The sequence below is a fragment of the Phycodurus eques genome, chromosome 11 (genome assembly GCF_024500275.1).
Source record: "Phycodurus eques isolate BA_2022a chromosome 11, UOR_Pequ_1.1, whole genome shotgun sequence".
NCBI classification, from domain to species: Eukaryota; Metazoa; Chordata; class Actinopteri; order Syngnathiformes; family Syngnathidae; genus Phycodurus; species Phycodurus eques.
In genome coordinates, this window is record NC_084535.1 from 9,081,799 (window position 1) to 9,100,471 (window position 18,673).

At 42.0% G+C, this 18,673-nt stretch overlaps 1 protein-coding gene across 7 annotated transcripts in view; it reads right to left on the reverse strand.

Annotated features, from left to right (window-relative positions):
* Positions 1 to 18,673, reverse strand: part of LOC133409379 (pleckstrin homology domain-containing family A member 1-like) — a 28,565-nt gene that overhangs the window by 9,672 nt on the left and 220 nt on the right. For 6 of the 7 annotated variants that reach the window (XM_061689248.1, XM_061689250.1, XM_061689251.1 and 3 more), the window contains exons 2-11: positions 12,652 to 12,875; positions 12,122 to 12,178; positions 10,677 to 10,722; positions 7,227 to 7,324; positions 6,729 to 6,860; positions 4,589 to 4,729; positions 3,269 to 3,337; positions 2,792 to 2,856; positions 2,656 to 2,719; positions 46 to 135 (exon numbers count right to left, since the gene is read on the reverse strand). In XM_061689248.1, coding sequence (XP_061545232.1) covers positions 46 to 135; positions 2,656 to 2,719; positions 2,792 to 2,856; positions 3,269 to 3,337; positions 4,589 to 4,729; positions 6,729 to 6,860; positions 7,227 to 7,324; positions 10,677 to 10,722; positions 12,122 to 12,178; positions 12,652 to 12,792 — 903 coding nt within the window. In that variant the 5' untranslated portion in view covers positions 12,793 to 12,875. Of the gene's footprint in view, positions 1 to 45; positions 136 to 2,655; positions 2,720 to 2,791; positions 2,857 to 3,268; positions 3,338 to 4,588; positions 4,730 to 6,728; positions 6,861 to 7,226; positions 7,325 to 10,676; positions 10,723 to 12,121; positions 12,179 to 12,651; positions 12,876 to 13,157; positions 13,287 to 18,673 lie in introns of those variants that run through there. The other variant, XM_061689249.1, reaches the window with a different exon arrangement.

The following is an 18,673-nucleotide window of genomic DNA, read 5'->3' on the forward strand; positions in this document are numbered from 1 at the left end:
AAATTCATGATGACGGCATTGTTCTGTTGCGTGAGTGACACATACTGTGGCAGCGGACCTCCCGGGTCCACGCTGGGCCACGATTGCCCCCGAGACAGCCTTGATCCAACTATGCATTTCCTCGGGACTGTCCGCCTAGGAGATCAAGTTTATTACGTGTGATTCTCTGGTCAGCCACTTTTAAAATACAACTCCAATTCCAATGCAGTTGGGAAGTTGTGTTAAAACAAATAAAAACAGAATAGAATGATTTGCAAATCGTGTTCAACCTATATTTAATTGAATACACTACAAAGACAAGATATTTAATATTCAAACTGATAAACTTCATTGTTTTTAGCAAATAATTGTTAACTTAGAATTTTATGGCTGCAACACGTTCCAAAAAAGCTGGGACAGGTGGCAAAAAATACTGGGAAAGTTGAGGAATGCTCATCGAACACCTGTTTGGAACATCACACAGGTGAACAGGCTAATTGAGTATATAACCCATATAACCCATGATTGGGTATAAAAGGAACTTCCCTGAATTGCTCAGTCATTCACAAGCAAAGATGGGGCGAGGTTCACCTCTTTGTGAACCAGTGCGTGAGAAAATAGTCCAACAGTTTAAGGACAATGTTCTTCAACGTACAATTGCAAGGAATTTAGGAAATTCATCATCTACGGTCCATAATATCATCAAAAGGTTCAGAGAATCTAGAGAAATAACTGCATGTAAGCGGCAAGGCCGAAAACCAACGTTGAATGCCCTTCGATCCCCCAGGCGGCACTGCATCAAAAACCGATATCAATGTGTAAAGGATATCACCACATGGGATCAGGAACACTTCACTTCAGAAAATCAATGTCAGTAAATACAGTTCAGCGCTACATCCGAAAGTCCAACTTAAAATTACTATGCAAAGCAAAAGCCATTTATCAACAACACCCAGAAACGTTGCCGGCTTCTCTCGGCCTGAGCTCATCTAAGATGGACTGATGAAAAGTGGAAAAGTTTTCTGTGGTCCAACGAGTTTCAAATTGTTTCTGGAAATTGTGGACGTCGTGTCCACAATGAAGTTATACATGGATGAATGCGAAGGGTGGTGGGGGAAGAGTGAGGATACAGGGAGAAGAGATAGCAAGGGTGGATGACTTTAAATACTTGGGTGTCAACAGTCCAGAGCAATGGTGAGTGTGGTCAGGAGTGAAGAAACGGGTCCAAGCGGGTTGGAACGGGTGGAGGAAGGTGTCAGGTGTGTTATGTGACAGAAGAGTTAGGATGCTAGGATGCTGCTAGGATGAAGGGCAAAGTTTACAAGACAGTGGTGAGGCCAGTCATGAAGTACGGATTAGAGACAGTGGCACTGAAGAGACAACAGGAAGCAGAGCTGGAGATGTCGGAAATGAAGATGTTGAGGTTCGCTCTCGGAGTGACCAGATTCGATAAAATTTTAAATGAGCTCATCAGAGGGACAGCCAAGGTTCGATGTTTTGGAGACAAAGTTAGAGAGAGCATACTTCGATGGTTTGGACACGTCCAGAGGAGAGAGAATGAGTCTATTGGTAGAAGGATGATGAAGATGGAGCTGCCAGGCAAGAGAGCTAGAGGAAGACCAAAGAGAAGGTTGATGGATGTCGTGAGGGAAGACATGAGGGCAGTTGGTGTTCGAGAGGAGGATGTAGGATTGACATCATAGGATTGTAGGATTTCGGCTTGTCCCTAAAGGGACAAGCCGAAACGAAAAAGAAGAAGTGGACGTCGTGTCCATTCGGAATGTTATGGACGCAAAGTTCAAAAGCCAGCATCTGTGATGGTATGGGGCTGTGTTAGTGCCAATGGCATGGGTAACTTACAGATCTGTGAAGGCACCATTAATGCTGAAAAATACATACAGGTTTTGGAGAAACATGTGCTGCCATCCAAGCAACATCTTTTTCATGGACGCCCCTGCTTATTTCAGCAAGACAATGCCAAACCACATTCTGCACGTGTTACAACAGCATGGCTTCGTAGTAAAAGAGTGTGGGTACTAGACTGGCCTGCCTGCAGTACAGACCTGTCTCCCATTGAAAATGTGTGGCGCATTATGAAGCTTAAAATATGACAATGGAGACCCCGGACTGTTGAACAGCTGAAGTTGTACATCAAGCAAGAATGGGAAAGAATTCCACCTACAAAGTTTCAACAATTAGTGTCCTCAGTTCCTAAACTTTGCTGAATGTTGTTAAAAGAAAAGGTGATGTAACACAGTGGTAAACATGACCCTGTCCCAGCTTTTTTGGAACATGTTGCAGCCATAAAATTCTAAGTTAATGATTATTTGCTAAAAACAATAAGGTTTATCAGTTTGAACATGAAATATCTTGGCTTTGTAGTGTATTCAATTAAATATAGATTGAACATGATTTGCAAATCATTGTATTCTGTTTTTATTTATGTTTAACAAAACGCCCCAGCTTCATTTGAATTGGGGTTGTACAATAGAATACAAATACAGCAAATTTATGTTCAAAATGTGGAAAAGTGTGCTGTGAATACTTTCCGATTACACTAGATGTACAAATTATAGCCCAATAGCATGGCATCAATAATGAGAACTTCTAGTTCAACTGTAGTTATAGCAGCTGTACATACATTAATTACATTTACAGTGGCTGTACCTACATTACCTGTATATAAAATGTCCGAGACGTGGTGACCACCTCAAACAGATTGTCACGCATCATAATGTCACTGTAACACAACAAGAAAGGTAAACCTCCCACATCTTTACTGTCTCAATGAAGAACTACACTTGTTCAATACCTTTGTTTGCACTCTTGCACTTTGTGAACTTCCTTCAGCGGGATCATCCTCAGCGGATCTTTCTCCTGGAGGTGGGAAAAAGGTAAATGGGATAAATGGTTTCATTTGCAAACGCATTGTTCTAAAATCTTGGGTTGATAAGGAGACCGTCTTGCTGCAGACAGAGAGTCTATGTCCTCAGGGCCTTGTGTTATCTTCAGCACAATGAATATGTGCATGTGTGTGTATCTGTGTGTGCAGCTTAAGCTGACAAGAGACGACGGAGGCCGGAGGGGCACGGGGCATGACAGGACATGTGAAAGGAGGCAGATGAAATTCCACTGACTGCAGATAAAACATGCCAGGACACAGCACTGTGTGTTAGTCGTTTTTGCCTGACTCGCACTGCAGAGCTGATTCTAATCTGCAAGTGTCACGGATATAAAAAAAACAAACAAGATTCCTAAAGAGCGTGTTGTAACTCAAGAGCCAATTTACCAGATCTGACTTGAAGTAGCTCATGGAGTTTTCCTCCAGGAGGAAATATCGCCGTTTCCAGTTCCTCATCTACATGAAGGGAAAATGCGGTTGTTAGTTCACAAGATCCATCAGTTAATATTTGCATTTTGTGCATCAAGTGCACTAAAATCTTTGCTATAGCTCATGGTTCGGTTTTATCACAGTATGATTATTATTTTAGTATTGTGGGAAAGCTCACGGTATTGCAGGAAGATTGACGGTACAGGTGGGGCGAAGGTGGGAAAGCAGGAATAATGAAAAACCTCTCTTTTTCTTGCTCGCAGAATCCTTCTCAAAGGCTTTAGTAGTTTTCTGTGCGTTTCCCCACAGGTTTTTTGTGAAAAAGACATCATGTATTGCCTTGCACTTCTATCCCCGTCCATCCATGGTTTACATTTGTATACAGTGCATTCAAAACGATTGAAAAAATTGAAAAGTCTATTGTGCATTTACAGGAGGTCTTTGTTTTGCCACAGTTCCGACACGTTTTTAAGGTTTCGAATGTTGCACATTGAACTAGTTTGTGCAGCGCCGTGAGAATAAGTAGTCGTCATTCAGCATAACAAGGCGAGCTCAGTTATCACCATAGTTACTGTTTTTTTTTCATACAAATATTTATGACTGTTACTGCTGTTAGCGTACGTTAATGTCACCGCGCAAGGAACGGAGCTCCATCATAAACTGAGGTCCCCCTGTGCTGTGAAATATTCACGCAGACTTTGGTTTCCGAGGCATGGAAATTACCTTCATATTTCACAAGTCATAGGACTTTACATTCCCTACAGAACAGGCAACTATTGAATGGCAACTCTGCAATTAATACAGTGGTACCTTGATTTACGAGTTTAATTTATTCTGTGAAGAAGGTCGTACGTTAATTTACTCCTATATCAAATCAATATTCCCCATTTAAGTGAGTTAATCCATTCCAGCCCTCTGAAACCACCCTCGGAAAAAAGTCCCAAAAACATTCGAGCTGTGTTCCTTAAAGGGGGCGTGGCCTAGTGAGTGAAATCAGGAACATGACTCGTTAGTCTCTTTGAGCCTCTGGGTAGGAGATTTGGCTTACTGTAGCTGCTTGCAAGTTTTCTCATTTGTATGTGTTTTTGACTGTTTCTACCATTCAATAAGTGGCTGAAACCACGCGCACACGCACGCACGCACACACACACACACACACACACACACACACACACACACACACACACAAACACACACACACACTTCTATCGAGCGGTGGCGCATCTGAAGCTCACTCGCAAATAAAATTTGGGCTTGCACCACAAAGCAAAAACTCACCACGGCGCCTTGCTTGACACAGTAGCCCGACTTGATGACCGTGTGGTCCTGGGCTGGCCTGCCCAGAAAGTACGGCAGCTGGCTGTGCGAGCGATGCATTGCCTCGCGCTCCGCTCGCTCTGCCCCGTCGCCACCTTCATGCTGGAAAGGGTGACGAAGACTGGGTGAGCGAGTGCAAAAAATGACATTTGGTGGTTAGTTACGTGACAACCAATTGCAATGGACTTTTGTCGAGGGTTGCTCGGAAGAAACTATTCAATTTGGAAACAGATCCGGACAAACAACTATCTTCATTTACACTGGAGCCAAGTGAGTCCTTGATCTACCAGATCCAGATATAGCTTGGAAATGCAAATCATTTTTGCAATGCACATTACTGCCACCTACAGGGCTAGGGACGAATATCAGCACCCTGCACTTTGTGATTTAAAAAAAATAAAAAATACTGCTAAAATTCTAACGATTAGGTCAGAATACAGGTCTGGAATACAACAACATCACCCATTACATTGTTTTTTTCTCTCCAGTCGATCATTGAAATTTAATGATCACACTTCAATGTTACCTACATGATTGGAGTAGAATAACCAGCCATACATTGTGATTATTTTCTGCTATAGTTGGGCAACAAAATTAATTGATCCGAGTTCAATGCTACCTACAGGACTGGAGTGGAACAACATCGCCCCTGCCCATCAGGATAAGGGTTGGGCATTGTTTGAATTTGAGCGATTCTGGTCCCGACTCCGGTTCTTCATTTCGATTCCGGTCCCAAACGATTCTCAATTCCGATTCTTTTAGGGGGCTGGGTCAAAATGTTTGCATGGTTCAAATAAAGGGTGTTTTCTTAGTAGCCTGCAACATAAACTAAAAGGAACATTTGACTCGGCGTTCTTTATTACCAGTATCAATATCAAACCTAAGAACTAAAAGGCAATGTGTGTGGCACTAACACAATTGACTTAATATTCATTAAATATTGTTTCCGCTAAAAGTTAAATACACCAGTGTTAAAATAGTTATTTTGTGACTGTTTTAGCACGTCAAATGATTTATATTTGAAAGTTTTAACTTGACTTCCTGTTTTAGCCTTTTATTTTGAAGGGTACGCACCATAACTCAGCAATTTGGAACTAAAAATAACTTCACACAACACCGGTAAAAACTAATTTAAAACGAGACGCAAGACAGAGTAATGGATGGAACCAAATGCTGTGTAAAATGTTGATTCCTTTACCTACACACTGATGAGACACAAGGTTTGTGTTTTTGATACTGTGAGACAACATTTTAGTGAATTTTGTCCCAATTCATTGTGATGTAAAGTTGCTAGTATGACCTTTGGTGAAGTTTTACCTCAATGTTAAGCTTGTCATGCGACTCTTTCTACTTTCTTGCCAGTATGGTAATGGTAAATTATTATTTACTTATATATTTTATTTATACTTTCGCTTACATTGGTTTGAAGACTTAAAATAAACACTAAAAACCATCAGTGCAAGAGTGCCACCCACCGTTTAACTTGTTAGCTGCCTTAATGTTGGCATAGACGTATTTTATTGTTTCACTCACCCACTTGACTGACGTTCTGCGCAGTGTAGGCTGAGGCTCGGAGCGGGAAGGAGTGCGTCAGACTTCTACACATCGTGAAAGCCTCCTTAACATAAAGTGTTGCACTGAGGTGACTGGTCATTTACTTTAACATAGTTAACACTTTTGTTCGCCGCTGCCTTTGGGCACAAGCGTGTCTTCGTGCGCGTTCTTCTTTGGTTTTCGACACTTTCATCTTCGGGCTCGGCAGACTTTAGGCATCAAAAGTGGGAACCGAATTTTATTAATTTGAACGAATCCGGGAGAACCAGAATGTTAGTCCCGTTTCCAATCGATTCAAATTGGGTTCTTGATTCTCGATGTCCAACACTAGTCAGCATTTTTCAATCCAACGGGTTTGATTGACTGTGTCTTTTATCTATTTATCCGCTCGCTGTTAAAAATAAGTCAAAAACAGAAAATGAGTGATTGTTTTGTTCATAAAACATTGAAAATGGTCAAGCTTGAGTCCCCCCCCAAAATGTCTTCGCACAAAAGTTGTTTATTGACTTGACTTTGTCTTTATGACACCCGTGTGGGCTGTGTTTACCTGGGTCTGCGTCACAATGGGAACCCCTCCTATGATCTCCGTCTTATAGGACACTTGTTTCTTGGGTCCCACGGCATCCTGCAAAGACTTGTGGTTTTTAGAATTCTGCTGGCCGTCGGAGACCTTTGGAACCTGAAAAACACAGACATGCCCCATTGATGGAAAACACATTTTTCCTCACACGAAGAATTCAAAGTTGAAACAAATCGTGCAGAAAAACATCTGCATGCGGCGACTCTTGACGTGTTTTATTACTATTGTTCTGGGATGCTATGGCATCACGGCAAACAAAGCAAGCAGCCTTTTATCCCTGGACTCAACTCAACTGCAATACAGCATCCTGTTAGTCAAACTCACTCCCATTGACTTTTATCATCTTAGTACCCTCAGGAAATAAGGAGCAATTCCTTCTTCAAGTGACTCAACAGAAAAAAGGGTGCTTCATCTGAAGTGAAAGAAAGGAAGTGCATGTCACATGACCGTCTTTGTTAACCTCACCGTGATCTTAGTGGCTTTATTGAGCGCGTTGACCCAGTCCACCAGGTCCTGCTGATCGTTGGCCTGCAGGAAGACCTTCCTCATCCCGGCATTGATGACTAACGGAGCCAAACACAAAAGTAGCAAGCGCAGGGTTAAGCTTATGAATTGGTATTGAAGTTACATGATTTCAAATAATTACAATTAGTAGAGAGGAAGCACTAATGTCAAATAAAATCGTTCCTGGATGCTAGCGGACTTCTGCTTTTAGAATATTTTTCCCGACAGAGATAATCTGTCCAACCGAGTACAGTAAATCTTTTATTTCCTTATTTCCAAAAATGTGTCTCTGACAGTGTCCTTCTGAATTTGGCCGCCCACACAGGGCGTTTCTCTGCCCATGACATTACAGATAGCCATGGTGAAGATTCAGAGCCACTTTCAACCAACGGTTAGACGACACTGTATGAAACTGCAAACAAGTTTACCACTGTAGCCAGTAGCCACTGTTAAATGCACAGTCGGTGGGTCACATACTTTCTGTTGTATATTCCTTACACCTCTTGTTGAGGCCAGTCTTTTTGGAATAATTTCAAAAAACCCAAAGACAAAGCAATGATGGTCTTCCGAGGTATATTGAGGTATAATGTTCACACTTCTAATCTTTCCCAAAGCCTTTGGTCAAATTCTTAAAATTGTACAACTTCAAGGGCATGTTTCACGATACTAAAAAGTGGGAAAAGTATTGTTTGACCCTATAATAATACAAAGAGCTCTCTAAAAAAGTGCACTGGGAAACCTTTTGTGTACTTGCACATAAGGCTGCACAATTCAGCTACTTCCTTCTGCAACTGCCTACTCATTTCTCAGCATGACAAAGGCAAAAAAAAAAAGGCAATACCTTGACTGCAAATAAATATTCAAATGCCTTGTCACAGAGCAACTACATTTTTTTTAGGTCGAATGGTGAATAGCTAGGGGAGCATAGTATTTAGGACATCCTGTCTCAGGTTGTCCATTTCCATAGCACTGAGGATGTGCGCAGTGAAACCTTCACTTTCTTCTAAATGCGTCACCTGTGTCAACATCTGGTCAGGTAATTGTGCACAAGCGAGACCTCACTCTTCCACTTTCCCCCACTTTGCCGTAAATAATCGTGTGAACTGAGCTGCACTCTGTCGCCCCATGGATGCATAGCGCTCTCTGGACACATGTGGGAGTATCCCGGTGTGAGTCATTGCCGCAGACTGAAACATGTGCTGGGAAATGTAGCCCCCGCCAGCGCACGGATGGTGTGTCAGCACCAGATACAATGGCACCCTGTCCTGTCTGGTTTCTGTCTTTTCTTTCTCTTAAAATCTACCTGCGAGTGTGACCTCTCTCTGCCTTACAGTACATGGCCAGGCACCGCTTGTTTGGTATCACTGCTGGGGCTTACAAAGGAGGAGACGAAGTGGCAGAACCCATTGATGTATGCAAAACATGTGGTCTACAAATGGCGCGCATAGAAATAACCTCTTGACATCTGTGAATCAGGTCCCGATTTGAGTGGTGACATCCTGTCAGAACGCACGCACGTACACACACACCCTTAAGTCAACTTCTTGTCATAGACCAGCATTTCCTGCGATTGAAGCATTCGAAAGAGGAGTGTGATAAACAATTACAGGGACTAGAGGCTTGTACTAAAAGTGTTTTGTGCTTTAGCGAAGCTCACAAAGCTTGCTCATAATGTTTCCTCATTGGCTTGTGATGTCGCCAGTATGTGCGATTAAAGCAATGAAGCCAAGCTGCGTGCTGGGGGGCAAGCTATAAGGATTTCTTCTGGCCGGGATATTTGTCACCCAAAAGAGGTTTAGTCTCGCTGTGACCTTGTGGAGGTGAGTCATTCAGAGTTTTGTTGTTTCACGGCAAATCATCTAACTTTCCTGCCAAGCTCCACCCACACACAATGATGAAAACTAATTCTTGGAAATTTAGCATCGCTCAGCTGTTTGGTATACTCGATTCAAATTTGGTGGCAATTGGACAAAATCTCAGAGTTTTTCTTTGAAGGACTCCTGGGAAAAAAATGGCCAAAATGAGCCTTAAAATGCCCACTTCAAACCAAAATGGCAGACTTCTATGTGTTTTCGGGCAGATGAGTTTACTGCATGGGAAAGTTCTGAAAGTGGCGATTTATTACAGGTACTTGTTTTATGATGAGTCAAACTTTGCCGCCATGCTCCAGCCACACGCAATGACAAAAATTTTAATCCCTGGCAATTTAGCGCCACCCATTTGTCTAGTATTTTTGCTGCAAATTTGGTATCAATTGGACGAAATCTCTCCGAGTAGTTAGTCTTTCAAGGACATCTGGGAATGGCCAAAATTATCCTTTAAACCAAAATGGCAGGTATCCTGTATCTTTTCTGTTTCGAGCTCAATATATAGCGGTACGGTGGATTACTGGTTAGCACATCTGCTTCACAGGTCTGAGGTTCAGGTTCAAATCCGCCGTCGCCTGTGTGGAGTTTGCATGTTCACCCCATGCGTGTATGGGTTTTCTCCGGGTACTCCGGTTTCCTCCCACATTCCAAAAACATGCATGGTAGGTTAATTGAAGACGCTAAATTGTCAATAGGTGTGAATTTGAGTGTGAATGGTTGTTTGTCTACATGAGCTATGTGCCCTGCGATTGGCTGGTGACCAGTTCAGGTGTACCCAGCCACTCCCCCGAAGTCAGCTGGGTTAGGCGCCAGCACAGCCATGACCCTAGTGAGGATAAGCGGTTCTGAAAATGGATGAGTGGGAGTGTGCGTATGTGTGCGAGCACACACACACACACACACTTCAAACCAAAATGGCAGACTTCCTGTATCTTTTCAGGCATGAGTCTTTGAGATATTTTTGCAGGTCTCTAATCATGATTGACATGACTACCAAATTTCACAATGCTAAGGGAAAATGGCTTCGTAAGTTGAATTAAAAATAAATACATAAATCTAGGGGGTATTTTGACACACACACTCACATACATGTAATTGAGACACAGAGATAGTGGGGTTTTATATAGTGAAAAAAATATCTCCGTTAACTTCTCATAGCTGACCTGGAATTCTTCTTTGATCGCGAAACAGTTCACAAAGAACAAGACAATTTTATTTCCAACTGCTACTATAAGCCTTGGCCATTCTAACTAACATTTGGGCTTGTGCCTTTGTTATTTTTATTATTTTTACATGTACAAGCAAATGCTGTAAAAGCAGTATTCTTTTCAAGTTTGTATGGTCACAGCCTGACAAGAATGTGTTAATGTTGATACGCTGCCAACGCTAACCAACAACTCAGCTGCTATGCTGCCTGGCCACTTCTGCATCATTGTGTCAACTATAAACACTCGACATGCCTTTGTCTTACTTCACCCTACTTCCAAATCATCTCAGCAATTTATTACGGACATAAAAAGTGCAAGAATAGGGGCTTTCTTACCAAAACAGAACTCTGCCTTTGGCCGCAGCTTAGTGGCATCGCTGACCTAGAAGAGAACAAAACTTGCAATTGTTAGCTTTCCAGTAAGTCAAACCACAATATTGACAGAATTTTATGTTAGTGTCCATCCAACCATCCATCGATTTTCCATAGCGTTAGTGCTCATCAGGGATGCGGGTGAGCTGGAACCTATCCCAGCTGACTTTGGGTGAGAGGTGCAGTACACCCTGGACTGGTCGCGAGCCAATCACAGGCACGTATAGACAAATATCCATTAATTTTCTATACATCTCATCAAAGTGAGGGGCCTGGCTGACTTGGGGAGAGAGGCGGGGTACATCCTTGGCTGGTCACCAGGCAATTGTACCGCAAATATAGACAAACATCCATTCAACCATTTTCTATACCACTCATTCTGGTCAGGTTTGTGGAAAATTTGAGTCTTCAATGAACCTAACATGCAAGCTATTGGAATGTGGGAACAAAAGAAAATGGTGAAAATTTGGAAGCATTTCATAGTGAAATGCAAGGCAAGCAACCGTTCGTTGTAACATGGACCTTTCTCTCTGCCGAGTATGACGCCTCGTCATGGGACCCGAGAGACGAAGTTGAAATTATCCTAGCGCAAATCAGTGAGATTAACGTTAGTCTACTTTACTGATATAATGTTAGCCCTGCGTAGAGTCTGTTAATTATGAGTACCGTCGATTTATAGCCAATCTGATTAAGTGGTGAAACTTTGAGTCAAGTAGGTGAAAAATGTGGCAAATGTGGGGGAAAAAAAGTTAATTAGAAGAGGGTTTGGATGACGTCAGATGAAGAAAATATTGGTTTTCTATCGAGGCTTCCGCATTTTAGTTTGAACAAACTGAACACTTCCAAAATTTGTAGTAGTACAAAGAACATTTCTTATTTCTAGTCAGCTGGTCAAAGCTTATAATGCACATCCATGAACCTAATGTTTTAGGATGAGACAAAATCCTAGCTTCTTAAGGTAAGATGCATGAAGGTTGTTAATCCATAAACATTATCTTTTGTGCACAATGTGAATTTAAGAAATAAAAACTATTGATTATATAAAAAAAGAAAACAATTTGGCATATTCTATTAAGTGAAAGCTCTTATTTTCTCTTTTGTATTCATAATTGCGATTGTTCGATGATATTTTCAGTAGGATAGTTGAGTATTAAAATAATTATTAGGCACAGCCCTACATTCAACTCCCCCGTTATATTGTCGTACCTTTATTGTTTCATAAAACCCTTGCTTCGGGTCCCCGTGTGATTAAGATACAAAAAATTGCTCCTCAAAATTAGAAAGTTGTTCCTCAAATGAAGAAATGATAAGCAAAACTGCTCCTCAATGATAAAAAAAAATTAGAGCCTTGTAACCACTAGGTCACCCTGCTGTCTCATGTCAGTGTCATACAAGATATTTTAGCTTACCTTAGAAATGTAAGTGAGCTTCAGGGAGCCCACGCAGTCCGCGCCGACTGGAAGATTCTGTGGAATAATGACGAGAAACTTCAGTAATAGATAAAAAATCATCGATGAAAAGAAGTTGGATTGCAGGCTTCTTTTCACGGTGCCCAAGTTCTGGGATTGTGACTTTAACCTCATTAAAATTTAAGCCTTTGCATTCTATAAAAAGAAAGGGAGCCAGTGAATTATTCAAACTTTCTCTGGTGCTACACCATCTATGAATACTTCATGCAACAACTGAGCACTTAAACACACTGCCATGCTAATGTGACGTGACGACAGTCAGATTGCAGACGTGGCGACGACAGCGAGGTTGAGCCGATTGCCTCTCTTGACTTAACCGATGCATTGACCTGCTCATAAAACATTGTCGTCTCGCAGTCTACCAATGCTGATAGGCGGCCTGATAACAACTGACAATGTAGGCAGGGCGCTTCTCGGACATAGTCCTGGTGCTACATGCTAAGCTAACGCCCCCTCCGCCCCACGGTTACCTGCGGGTTGTCCATGAACCACACCAGGCTGCCCTGCTGCGTGTCCAGGATGAAGTAGCGGCGCAGGAACTTGCCGCTGCTCTCGTGCTCCTCGATGTCCAGGAAGCCACAGATGCGGTTCTGCCGGTCCACGTAAGGCATGGCGCCGCCGGGACATTCCCTGGCCTGCTCGGGCCGAAAAAGCAGAGGACAGGAGCAGAGAGAAGAAGAGCAAACAAGAACTCCTGGGAGGAAAAAAAAAAAAAGAGTGAAAAATGAGGATGAGGAATTGTCCTTATCTTGGCTACATTTCTTTAAGGCTATTCCACAATGTTTTTCCCGTGATTGACAGCAAGACCTCAGTGTGCTGCCAGATCACGTGACGCAAAACAAAACCTGCCCCACCCACTTTCTCTCTCCCCGTTTTTTTACTGGACACGTCCCTGTTTTCCTTCCCTAGTAACACAGACGTGCGCGCACACACACACACACACTCTGTCACATTCTATCCCATCTCCTCCACATACCAAGGCTTCCTCTTTCTTCCTGCTTTTTCACCGCTTTCTATCTCGCTCTCCTTTTTTCATTCCCGCTATCCCCTCCCAACTGCGCTCTGATCTGATTTGGCAAGCCTCTGGCCGGCCCACTCAGTCTCCTCCCCCTTCCTCCTAAACAGAGCGCCCACTTGAGCATGGTGAAAAGGAGAAAGACATGACAAAAAAAAAAAAAAAGAAGAAGAAAAAAACCCTTGCCGAGTGAGTTAACCCCTGCGGGAGCTGAAGTGGAAGAACGCAACAAGCACGATTTAACCTGCAGACATATGACACACACCTGAACGCTACATCACACTAAAGCCAACTACTTTGGTGTATAGAGTAGAAACACATTAAAACTGCACAATTTGCACATTAAAACGGCACAATTTTAAGTTTAACCTACATTCAGTGGAAAAATACACCTCTCTCACCCCACAGAAATATACCAGTGATGGCAAAAAGTGTGAACACCATAGAAGAAATGGAACTTCCAGCAATGTAAGAAAGCAGTACACACATCTTTGGCCTGGCTGCTCATTACAATAGAGTCCTGTCATGAAGAGCAAAAAAACGAGTAATAATTACAAATAATTACTAATAACAAGTCACTGTTGGTGTAGTGGTACACTCGCCTGACTTTGGTGCAGGCAGCGTGGGTTCAGTTCTCATTCAGTGACGGTGTGAATGTGAGTGCGAATGGTTGTCCGTGTCTATATGTGCCCTGCGACTGGCTGGCGACCAGTTCAGGGTGTAGTCCGCCTTTCGCACGAAGTCAGCTGGGATAGGCTCCAGCGTCCCGTGACCCGAACCAGGATAAGTGGTGTTGAAAATGGATGGATGGATGGATACTAATAACAATGACTGACGCGCCCTCCCCCCAAAAAAATATTTAGAATTGCCTATATTCATAGTTTAAACCATAAGTATACCACAACTATCATGAAAAACTTTAATATAATTTCAAATTCATCTTACAAGATTAGCCTTAAAAACTAAATGACTTACAGATGATTTGATTAAAGAAACAATAATGAAAATAATGCACCGGAAGTGCTTGTATACATCCAAATGTAATCTCCATAACTTCCACTAACAACCAAGGCTTAACTTAGCTTCTCCGCAACATAAAAAGATCTTTGTGCTATCACTTCAACATACTTCCTCTACAGCAATTGGTACTTTCCTATGAGCCAGGCCCTTGGCAGTATCGTGCAATATCTCGGGGCACTACAGAAAGAGCAGAAAAATACGCAAATCAGCTTTTTTTGGGGGCGAATAGCTGAATAGGTCAATTTGTGAATAGCTAATCGCGACTAGACGGGGGTTCAGTTCATGTCGATGTGAGTAGTTTTACTTTAAATTCATTTTAGTACAGTTGTGGTAAACTTATTTTTACACTTGTATGACAGTAACGCATATTGCAATGCTACTTAAAATATTGCCTGTACACAGTTAAAGGTTTTATTATGGGCACAGACCCTGTAAAGGTACATTGCTATTTCCATTATTACCTATGGAGAATTTTTCTTTTTTTAATATGAACAGATGCGTCAAGCTATGCTTTTCTTTCTGAAATACTGACTTTATTGAGAACTGTATAGGTATAACTAATGAAGTCTCAGAAGAGAGTCCGTACGACACCACGTCTCAATGTCAAGTCCTTTGTGGGTGGGCATGGCGTTACTGTAAGCATACTGTGACTTCAGCCTGTTTAAGTTCCTAAACTATGCGAGTGAGATGGCTTCTCGGAAAGAAACGCAGATAAAGACACTCTTTCTCCGCGGCATTATGAGCGTGCGGGCGGACGGGCATAACAAATGGCCCGGTTGTTGTGCAGCACAGAGTCTGTAGTGCTGAGACCATCTCAGTTAGCCGTGACGTGGACTTCAACAGTCTCACGCATACAAGCAAACACACACACACACACAATGCGGAGAAGATAACTATTAAGCACCAACACAAGCGCCGATTGTTGAGAGACTGTGACAGACACTTCTGTTAAGTTGAGCCTGCAAACGAGGTGCTGAGTTCAGGTTTAGTGTCGGAGAAATCTTTATTTATTTATTTTACACCAAGTAAGGGAAATACATGCTTTACTCAAAAAAAGTTGGGCTATTTGGCTTTCGGATTAAACTGCAGGATGAACCTAAAAGGCACTACAGCCTGAACAGGTGAACATAATTTGACCAATGCACAACTTACCGTTCTCAAACAAGGAGCGTTCAAGGACGTCACTTCTCTGACTTTCTGTTACTCTTCCAGTTCTCATTATCTCTGCTACAACCCACTGATGACATTCTGTGACACTCAAGCTCGATGGCCACTTGCCTCTAAGAAAATCCTGTTTGAAGCCTTGCAATGATGATGAGGTACTGTTTTGATAAATTGCCAATTACTGGGTAATTTTGGAAGTATTCAAATTGAAAACTTTAATGGGAATTTTGAGAATTGATGCCAATTAACAGGGGACTTAAGGATGTTTTAATGGAATCTTATTCAAGCATAAAGTCAAACATTTTGTTTCATCAAAAGAAGACATCCATGCAAAATAGTTTTCCTTATCCACATGAGAGGGCATTACAGTACCTTGTTAACAGCATGATGAAGAGGACTATTTAAATACAACTTTTAACTGAATCAGGAAATGTGTTAGGCGATTAATGCATCAAACACCTGCCGTGAATTTGACTGTTCAGGTGTACAAAAAGTCATAAAACATTTAACAGTTAGGACATGCGCATTCAAAAGTTAGGAAAAGGTCACATTATGTTCACTTGTAAAGGTTGTAATGCATTTTAGGTTCATCCTGAAATTTCACCTGGAAGCTGAACATCCCTAACGCCTTGTAAGTAGTGTATATTGAGTGAATTTAGAAAGCATGACATGAAATCCAAAAGCAGATGGTTACAAGGGAAGAGGAGATAAGTGTTCTTGCAGTGGTGGGTGGGGGGGCTACAAAGACAGAAAGCCAACATTTGCTACGCCTGGGCTTTTGTGCCCGGCGTCACGTGGCGGCCAACTGGTCATGCAGGGACGGCGGTGGGTCATAAAAAAAAAAAAAAAAAAAAACGCATGGGCCAGCTGGACACCTCGGCAGAGTCAATATTTTCATTTAGACCGTCATCTCAAGCCCCTGTTGTAAGGAACAGCTGCCGTGCAGCATGGGAGCTTGCGTGTTTCTCGTGGGGCAGCGGTCTGTTGGGTTGAGACGCTCTGCAAACCAAACAGTTCCAAGAAGGCAAGCAAAGTAGCTGAGCCTCACTGTCCAGTTTCCGCCTATTTGGTAGGGTGCTCAAAATGATTGATTTTTGACACACGTTTCTTAATCTAAAAGCCACAATATTACTTAAGATATGGTATGGTCACTAGTGCAACAAATGGATATTTAAACATAATTGTTGACAAATACTATATTTGGGTCTCTGGAGTGCCTGCCCAGCCATCACGTATGAAATTAAACAACCAGGTAAATCATTTGTGAGCTGTCTGTTGCTTTTCATCAATCTGTTATTTTACATACACGTTTTAACATCTTTTAATATGCATTCTATATTTGAGCCCATTAGTTAAAGTGGCTATAGGCTCACAAATAAGGCGGAGAAGTCTTCAAAACTCTCCCCCCCCCCCAAAAAAGCATTGAAGACCTTGCTTACATTTGCAATAGTCCATCTTTGTGAAGGACATAAGTAGCACACTTTGGGTGTCATTGTCTCACATTAGCCCAAGATGGGACCAGTTCGTGGGACACAAACAGTAGGAACGGTCAAACACCAAAACGCTTAATATTTTGAAGCCTGCCTGTCCCGTCTTATAACACACTATTACATCAGTGTCGTAAAGCGAAGAGTGTCACTTTTAGTGTCACGATGTTCGCGTGTGTTGTAGAGAACAACTTCTATGATGAATAAAGTTCTTGTCAGTGCCCAGTTGTCATCTGTGCATTAGTACAGATAACATTTCGGCAAGGAAGCTGGAGTCTGACTGCGCCCCTTCCCTTGCTCCTTGCCGCCAGTCCCGAGGTATCGCTGGTATTAATCTTTTAAGACTAACGGCAATCTGAATAGCCGCTAGTGATGCTAACCGCTATTCTCAACCACAAACATCTTATTTTCATACTCTGACCCATTGGAAGACTGTGTCGCCTTGTTGGCTGGACATTTCGCTACTTCATAAGTCTTAAAGTATGGCGACGGCAGCAGATGGACAAGTCGAAAGTCCTCTACGTGACGAGAGGCCGCCATCTTTGTGGAATTTTCGGGAGAAAAAAAACATGGAACGTGCTCTTCAAACGCGTCTTAAAAAACAACAAAGAAACAATTAATTACTAAAGAACTGTTACCTCATCCAGTAATGTCCACATTGCTCTTATTACCAGCAAGGTTGCATTTGTGTTAAATAGATCATGTTTTTAAGGCAAGTGATACCGTATCAAATGTCACGATAATGTTGAGAAACTATACTGTTTTAATTCAATTTCAAGGCTTTTTTTTTTTTTTTTACTAGATTTTCTATAGGCAATATCACACAAAACCCTTCCCCAAAAGACATTTTTTTCCCTTCACAAAAAACGTAACTTCTCTGGAACACATTCTCTTGATTTTGAAAATTATTGGTGCCTTGTACTCAGGTTGAAGTGGCCGTTCCAACAATTACATAATTTACTACAATTGACATAAAAGTGAGATGCATTTTAATTAGTTGTGTTTATTTGCTGCTGAGCCCCTCTGTCAAAACATGTTTTTTTGCGTGAAACCGGTTGGGAACTGTACTGTGCTGAAAACAATATCACCAACATGACTTTTATTAAATTAGTCGACTAAGAAGAAATCTTTAATCGTTCAACCATTGCAGTGTGTGATCTTTTATGTTCATAATTTACAATACAGTGCTGTTTTTTTTATTCATAACACGTAACGGGAAAAAAAAACAACAACGTGGTGGTTTTGAGGCGTTTGCAATGGATTGATGGCATTTGCATTCACTTCAATGGGTAAAAGTTAATTTGAAAACTCGGCAAGGCACCACTGACGGAAGTGACTGAGCCGCAATGACAAAGATGAGGGTGAGAGGTGTTTTAAAGCGGGTCAAAGGTCAACTTTACAACACAGTCATGGTCACTTTCTGCCTCCGAATGAAGCACCTCGGCCCGAACAGGTTTGGCAGGGGTCGGCCTCCCTCCCTTCAGTCGGTCACACTCTACCGCCCGTTTTCTATCTGCAACATACCGTGAATATATTAAACCATTGACACCGACTATGACCTGGGTAATCGAATCAGTTAGCCGAATGAGCAAGTTAGCATATATTTTAGCAGCAAGTGCCTTAAAGTTAACCAGGAGAAATGGCTAGCCTGCCATTAGCCCCCCTAACAAACGAGATTTACAATCTATCAGGAGATTCCTACGGGACACAGACGTTATAATATCGTGTAATTTTCATCTAAAAAAATAAATAAATAAATAACAATTTAGTGAAGAAGTTTATTTTACACGTTAACCCGGTCGGTCG